Genomic DNA, 7415 nt, shown 5'->3' with positions numbered 1-7415 from the left:
TCCATAAATAGAAGGATGTGAGAAGAAGGGAAGTAATTTTCGAAAATTTAAGTAAAAGATTTTGAAAACATTTTGAAAAACACTTAATTGATTTTCGAAAATAAGAGTGAAAAAGAAATCAAGTGATTTTTGAAAAAGATTTTGAAATTAGAAATTAAAAAGATTTGATTGAAAACTTATTTTGAAAAAGATGTGATTAAAAAGATATGATTTGAAAACAATTTTAAAAAAATATGATTTGAAAACAATTTGAAAAGATATGATTTTAAAAATTAATGACTTGCCTAACAAGAAAAGATATGATTTAAACATAAAACCTTCCTCAACAGAAAAGGCAAAAAAATGTTCAATCAAATCATTAATTGTTAGTAAGTATCTTTGAAAAAGGAAAGAAATTGATTTTGAAAACATTTGATTGAAAAGATATGATTTGAAAAAGATTTGATTTTGAAAAATTTTGAAAACTTGAAAAAAATTGATTTTGAAAACAAAATCTTCCCCCTTTGCCATCCTGGCGTTAAACGCCCAGAATGGTGCACATTCTGGCGTTTAACGCCCAAAACTATACCCTTTTGGGCGTTAAACGCCCAGCCAGGCACCCTGGCTGGCGTTTAAACGCCAGTCTGTCTTCTTCACTGGGCATTTTTGAATGCTCAGCTTTTTCTGTGTGATTCCTCTGCAGTATGTTCTGAATCTTCAATTCTCTGTATTATTGACTTGAAAAGACACAAATTAAAAATATTTTTGGATTTTTAATAATAAGGACTAATCAAAATGCAACAAAAATCAAATAGCAATGCATGCAAGACACCAAACTTAGCAGTTTGTATACTACTGACACTAACAAGATGAGAATGCATATGAGAAACAACAAAACACTCAAGTCAATAGAATTCAAAGATCAGAGCAATGAAATCATCAAGAACAACTTGAAGATCAATGAAGACACATGCATGAATGCAATAAGAACAAAAAACATGCAATTGATACTAAACTTAAGATGAGACTCTAGAATCAAACAAGACATATTTTTGGATTTTATGATTTTGTAAATTTTTTTGTGCTTTTTCGAAAATTAAGTGGAAAGAGAAAATAAAGGTATCAAAATTCTTAATGAGAATTCCAGGAATCATGCAATGTTAGTCTAAAGCTTTAGTCTAAAGGAATTAGACATGGCTAGCCAAGCTTCAGCAGGACATTGCATTCAAGAGTTAAATTGATGAGGATCAATCAGCTTTGATGATGATAAGAACATCACCTTGAAACACTAGAATTCATTCTTAAGAACTCTAAAGAAAAATACCTAATCTAAGCAACAAGATGAACCGTCAGTTGTCCATACACAAGAACAATCCCCGGCAACGGCGCCAAAAACTTGGTGCACGAAATTGTGATCAATACTTTTCAAAACATAAACAATCCCTAGTAATGGCTCCAAAGACTAGGTGCTCAATACCATGGCATAAACACAACTTCGCACAACTAACCAGCAAGTGCACTGGGTCGTCCAAGTAATACCTTACGCGAGTAAGGGTCGATCCCACGGAGATTGGTGGTATGAAGCAAGCTATGGTCACCTTGTAAATCTCAGTCAGGCAGACTCAAATGGGTATAGTGATAAACGAATAAAGCATAAAGATAAAGATAGAGATACTTATGCATATCATTGGTGTGAGAGCTTCAGACAAGTGTATGAAGATGCCTTCCCTTCCGTCTCTCTGCTTTCCTACTGCCTTCATCCAATCCTTCTTACTCCTTTCCATGGCAAGCTCGTGTAGGGTTTCACTGTTGTCAGCAGCTACCTCCCATCCTCGCAGTGAAAGCTAATGCTCACGTACTCTGTCACAGTACGGCCAATCACCGGTTTGGTTCCCTCCCTACTGGAATAGAATCCCTCTTTTGCGTCTGTCACTAACGCCCAGCAGGTTACAGGTTTGAAGCACGTCACAGTCATTCAATCATTGAATCCTACTCAGAATACCACAGACAAGGTTTAGACCTTCCGGATTCTCTTGAATGCCGCCATCAAGTCCTGCCTATACCACGAAGATTCCGGTTAAAGAATCCAAGAGATATTCACTAGAGCCTCGAATGCTTGTAGAACAAGAGTGGTTGTCAGTCACCTTGTTCATAGGTGAGAATGATGATGAGTGTCACGGATCATCACATTCATCAAGTTGAAGAACAAGTGATATCTTAGAACAAGAACAAGCGGAATTGAATAGAAGAACAATAGTAATTGCATTAATACTCGAGGTATAGCAGAGCTCCACACCTTAATCTATGGTGTGTAGAAACTCCACCGTTGAAAATACATAAGAACAAAAGTGATCATTGGTTTCGGCCCCAGAGAGGGAACCAGAAGAACCAAGATGAAAATACAATAGTAAAAGGTCCTACTTATAGAAAACTAGTAGCCTAAGGTGTACAAAGATGAGTAAATGACATAAAAATCCACTTCCGGGCCCACTTGGTGTGTGCTTGGGCTGAGCAATGAAGTATTTTCGTGTAGAGACTCTTCTTGGAGTTAAACGCTAGCTTTTATGCCAGTTTGGGCGTTTAACTCCCAATTAGGTGCCAGTTCCGGCGTTTAACGCTGGAATTTCTGTAGGTGACTTTGAACGCCGGTTTGGGCCATCAAATCTTGGGCAAAGTATGGACTATCATATATTGCTGGAAAGCCCAGGATGTCTACTTTCCAACGCCGTTGAGAGCGCGCCAATTGGGCTTCTGTAGCTCCAGAAAATCCACTTTGAGTGCAGGGAGGTCAGAATCCAACAGCATCTGCAGTCCTTTTCAGTCTCTGAATCAGATTTTTGCTCAGGTCCCTCAATTTCAGCTAGAAAATACCTGAAATCACAGAAAAACACACAAACTCATAGTAAAGTCCAGAAAAGTGAATTTTAACTAAAAACTAATAAAAATATACTAAAAACTAACTATATCATATCAAAAACATACTAAAAACAATGCCAAAAAGCGTATAAATTATCCGCTCATCAGCCTTCAAGAGTTCAGACTTAAAGTCACTTGAAATTTGCAATTGACTTAAACGTAAAGTATGTACCAGATTCTTCTCTAACCCCCAATTTCAGACTATCAAACGCTTTTAGCAATTCTTCCTCTCGTAACATCATCCAAGCAGCACATAGAGACTTTCGACTAAAAGCGTTCGCCACATCATTTGCTTTCCCAAGTTGATAATTCAACTCGAACTCATAATCCTTTAGAAGCTCCATCTAACTCCTCTGATGCATATTCAGTTTTTTTTTTCTCAAAAAGGTACTTCGGACTTTTGTGATCTAAGAAAACTTGAAACTTGACGCCATAGAGGTAATGCCTCCAAACATTTAGAGCAAACACAATGGCATCAAGCTCTAAGTCGTGAGTCGGATAGTTTATCTCATGCGGCCTTAACTACCGTGAGGCATATACCACGACATTACGGTGCTGCATCAACACGCACCCCAGATCCTTCAGTGATGCATCACAATATACCTCAAATGGTTCATTTGGCTCAGGTAACACCAATATAGATGTAGTAGTCAACTTCTGCTTCAATACTTGGAAACTCTCTTTGCACTCAGGAGTCCAGACAAATGGTGCATCCTTCCTAGTCAGCTTCGTTAAAGGTAAAGTGAGTTGTGAAAATCCTTTGATAAACCTTCGATAATAACCCGCTAAAGTGAGAAAACTCTTAATCTCTGTCACAGAAATTGGTCATCCCTAGTCCATTACCGCCTTACCACTACAAGAGAGGCGGGAATTGGCGGCGGTTTTTTTCTTCATTAGCGGCGATTTTAAACCGCCGCAAAAACAAATTCCGGCGGTTAACGTGATCGCCATGGATATGGGCGCCGGGATTGCATTTGGCGGCGATTTTCACAAACCGCCGGTATAACCGCCACAAAATCAAAGTTTTGTGGCACACAATATAAAACCGCCGCCAAATGATTCTGACACGGTTTACTTCATATTTAGCGGCGGTTTTTGAACCGCCGCAAGTTATCACAATATGCCCAACTTGAAACTAGTTTAAGGGCGGTCTAAAACCGCCGCTAAATAGGACACTAGTTTCACTCAATGTTGCCGGCGGTTGCAAACCGCCGCCAAATCCGAAAGTTTTTACGATCTCTAAATCCAAACAAAGGCGGTTTAAAACCGCCGCCAATTTAAGGGAAAAAAAAAGAAATTTCGGTCATTCAAAAAAACCCGCCCAATTTATTTAAAATATTATTGGATTATTTTTTTAATTTTTTTATATTTATTATTATTTTAAGAGTGAGTATTTTCAACAAAAATAGAAGCTAAACTTGTAGCAAAAACAAAATTGACTATATAAGCAAAACAAAGTTATATATTCATCAAAATACGAAGTAAATAAATCTATTCTGTAGAGTTGCTCAGTCTAATCCAATAAAATGTTTGCTTCAATGCAAAATAACTTCAAACCTAATATTCTATTTTCACTCTATCATTCCACGAAACTCATCCCTGCAGCGATTTCTGGGGGAAGCTCCTCACCCTGCCGTTGAAATAGATAAATCAGAGCACTCTCCATCGCCTTCAATTTTTTCTTATCTGATGCTGCCTCATCCTCCATCGCCTTTCTCTTCAACTTCTCGCCTTCCAGCTCTGCCTGCAGTTCAAGCAGCTTCCTCTGGGTCTCCTCTTGTTGGACTCCGTTGCCATATGCATGTGAATTCGGACCGAAGAGTTGGCTAGGAGTCGGTCCAGATCCCATACCACGTACTCTACCCGGTTTCTCTTTTCCGAAAACTTGAGCAATGGAATCATTCTGAGACAACATTCTAGAAGACTCATCCTGTTGCTCGATCTCCTCAATTCTTTCCTACATACACAAATTAACAATCTCCTCAACTAACTTATCACTTACATCATGATAAAAAACACACAAATATAACAGCAAAAAAATTTAGGATTACACATAATCCCCAATCAATAAAAAATCCAAAGGCTAATGAAAACAAAAATAATAAACAATCGAAAGATTAAAAGTGATTTCTGATAGTAAATGAAATGCAAAGTAAAGCTAATGATAGTGGATCAGAGAAGCAGCAGTGGTTTCCGTAGGTTCTACGTAGAAAAATAGAAAGTGGCTATAGTAATAAGAATTCTAGTAGATTAAGTTAATATAGTTAGTTAAATTATTATTTTATTTGTTCAAGCAAGACTACTAATTAACTAAAGACCAGACTCATATATGGTGGTAGACTCCCGTGACATCCACCAAAACTCCTCGCACACCCAGTCAAATACATCGGCTCTCAATATTGAAATTTAAAGAGATCACCTTAATTATAAATATATTATAAGTACACCAGTTAATAAATCACACAAAATATTGTTGCTTCGAAGATATTTAATTTCAACCTGACATGGATGTTATGCATGGTAATAATAAGCACGTGTGCCCAACTAACTATTGTCTGCACTTATTCATATCCTTAATACTTTAGATATATGTAATGTAAATAATCGGATACCGCCAGACATTGAATAAAAGATTGAGTTAATAGTGAAATTTGTTTTTGAAAGATCACTAATTTTTTAAAATTAGTTCTCAAATATCTTAGTCGTTATAAATTAAAAAAATTATTAAAAATATAGGCTGTAATTAACGAGTAGTACTTACACCAATTGCTCTCGCTTCATCATTAATATATGAGCCATCCTTTTCTTGTGCACCTTGATCCACAACTCCCCTCTACCGACTATCTTTTCTTGTTCTTCCGACTGTAATAACAAAGTTTTCGAGTTGAAATTTTTCACAAAATCAATGAAAATTAAATAATAGAGATAGTCCAATAACTAAATAAAACAAGTAGAGTACCTCTTCTTCCATCCGCTGTGCGAAGCTTTTCGAGCCGCCAGTGTGAGTATATTGTTGTTTTGATCGATTGACCGCGTTTTTCTTGCACTTCTCCTATTGGTCCATCCAAGACAAAAGGCGATTAGAATCTGATAGAAAAGGACTCAATGCAACATACTTGGTATTCTTGTGTAACAACGATACAGTATATTACCTTCGTCTCAGGTTTGGCGCGATAGTCAAGGTACCATCTCCAATGCTCTCGATCAATTCCCGGCGGCCGATTCTCAAGATTTTGTTCAGTCGTGAATGTTGGCTCATAAAAACGGTCATACAACCTCAGCCTTGTTTCCTTCCAAGACTTTCCCAAACTTTTCAAAATATTTTTCTTTATAAGTCCTTCGCTGTCTTCATCAAAGTGGAATATTTGCTACACAGATAATAATAATAATCAATAATTGTAAAAATAAGCAAATTTAATTTACCCGGGGTATAAACTTTTACCTTGACACATTCGTTATAGACCTTGTCTTTCGTGGTAATCTCACGCCAACTTGTTCTACAGATGGGAAATTTTCCAAAATTAGATCCCAGTAAACCAAGCACGCCACTCAACACTCCAGCTTCGTCCCCAATAGCTTGCTTTGCATTGTTGAACCTAAGCACGATCTTCCTACCGTTAGGCCGTTTCATAGCCTCCCTCACACTTAGTTTTGCCGGCTTGATTGTGCCGTCAGAATCTATAAGCCAAACATATCATTTACGTTGTAAACAGCATGTCAGAAATTTTTTATATAACATAATAATTTTAACATTATACCTTATTGTGTGCCTAACAAAGAAAGCATGATGGATCAGACCAGCATAAAACATGTTTAAATTGGTACAGAATTGCAGCACTTGAAAAAAATTTAACAAAAACTGCTTGACTTTTATTGTAAAAAACTAAGTACAATGACAAACTTAAAATTAATTTTAAATGTGGGAGGCAATAATTAAATTAGGGTAATAATTAAGAATTCTTTTAAAATATTTTGATAGCCCACATAATATATTTTGGAATAATCGAATTAGAGTATATTGTAAGTTAATAATGGATGGAGCCTAAGTTATGTTGGTGAAAGAAAAAATAAATAAATACCATACCGATGGTCCTAACCGCCCAAAATTCGGTAGTCTTGCGTCCTCTGCGAATCTGAGTTCCAGAAGCATCATGAAGGTTGTCAACTTCTTCATCAAGAAGAGTTTCCTCATCTGCATTAGCGTCCAAGCTTAGATGGTCTGGCAGCGAGTTCCGGACACTGTGTGTGCTCATCTGTGGAGCAGGCCTTGGTTCACTTCGCGGGGGACGAAAAGGGCGTGAAGTAGCGGGGACACTATCACCGCTTGCAGGGACACTATCCCCACTGTTCGGGTGAATTTCAGAGCCATCATGGTGGGAGTCTGAAGTGGCATTCGCTCCCCCTTGAGGTTGCTGAAACCCTGGTCCAAACTTTGATTTTTGTGAATCGACCTTTCCGGGCCATCTTAAAATCCTGACACCAACAAGAACACAAAAAGGAATAAAGTAGTCATGGTCCAT

General features: G+C 37.4%; 1 protein-coding gene across 1 annotated transcript; it reads right to left on the bottom strand.

Moving 5' to 3' along the window:
* Positions 1 to 4474: 4474 nt before the first annotated feature.
* On the bottom strand, positions 4475 to 7415 carry LOC130981484 (uncharacterized). Its single transcript, XM_057905075.1, has 5 exons — positions 6980 to 7415; positions 6338 to 6573; positions 6048 to 6263; positions 5855 to 5947; positions 4475 to 4852 (listed from the first exon to the last, which is right to left on the bottom strand). Exons 1-5 carry the CDS (start codon positions 7413 to 7415, stop codon positions 4475 to 4477), a joined length of 1359 nt encoding a protein of 452 aa, XP_057761058.1.

This window comes from Arachis stenosperma, chromosome 5, assembly GCF_014773155.1.
Source record: "Arachis stenosperma cultivar V10309 chromosome 5, arast.V10309.gnm1.PFL2, whole genome shotgun sequence".
NCBI classification, from domain to species: domain Eukaryota; kingdom Viridiplantae; phylum Streptophyta; class Magnoliopsida; order Fabales; family Fabaceae; genus Arachis; species Arachis stenosperma.
Note: the sequence above shows the minus strand (reverse complement) of the source record. Positions and strands in the feature narration are given on the sequence as shown.

Coding starts and splice junctions, on each gene's coding strand:
- LOC130981484 (XM_057905075.1), bottom strand. CDS start 7,415: ATGGACCATGACTACTTTATTCCTTTTTGTGTTCTTGTTGGTGTCAGG. Junction 5,948..6,047: donor GCGCCAAACCTGAGACGAAG/GTAATATACTGT, acceptor ATGGACCAATAG/GAGAAGTGCAAGAAAAACGC. Junction 4,853..5,854: donor CACAGCGGATGGAAGAAGAG/GTACTCTACTTG, acceptor TTGTGTATGTAG/GAAAGAATTGAGGAGATCGA.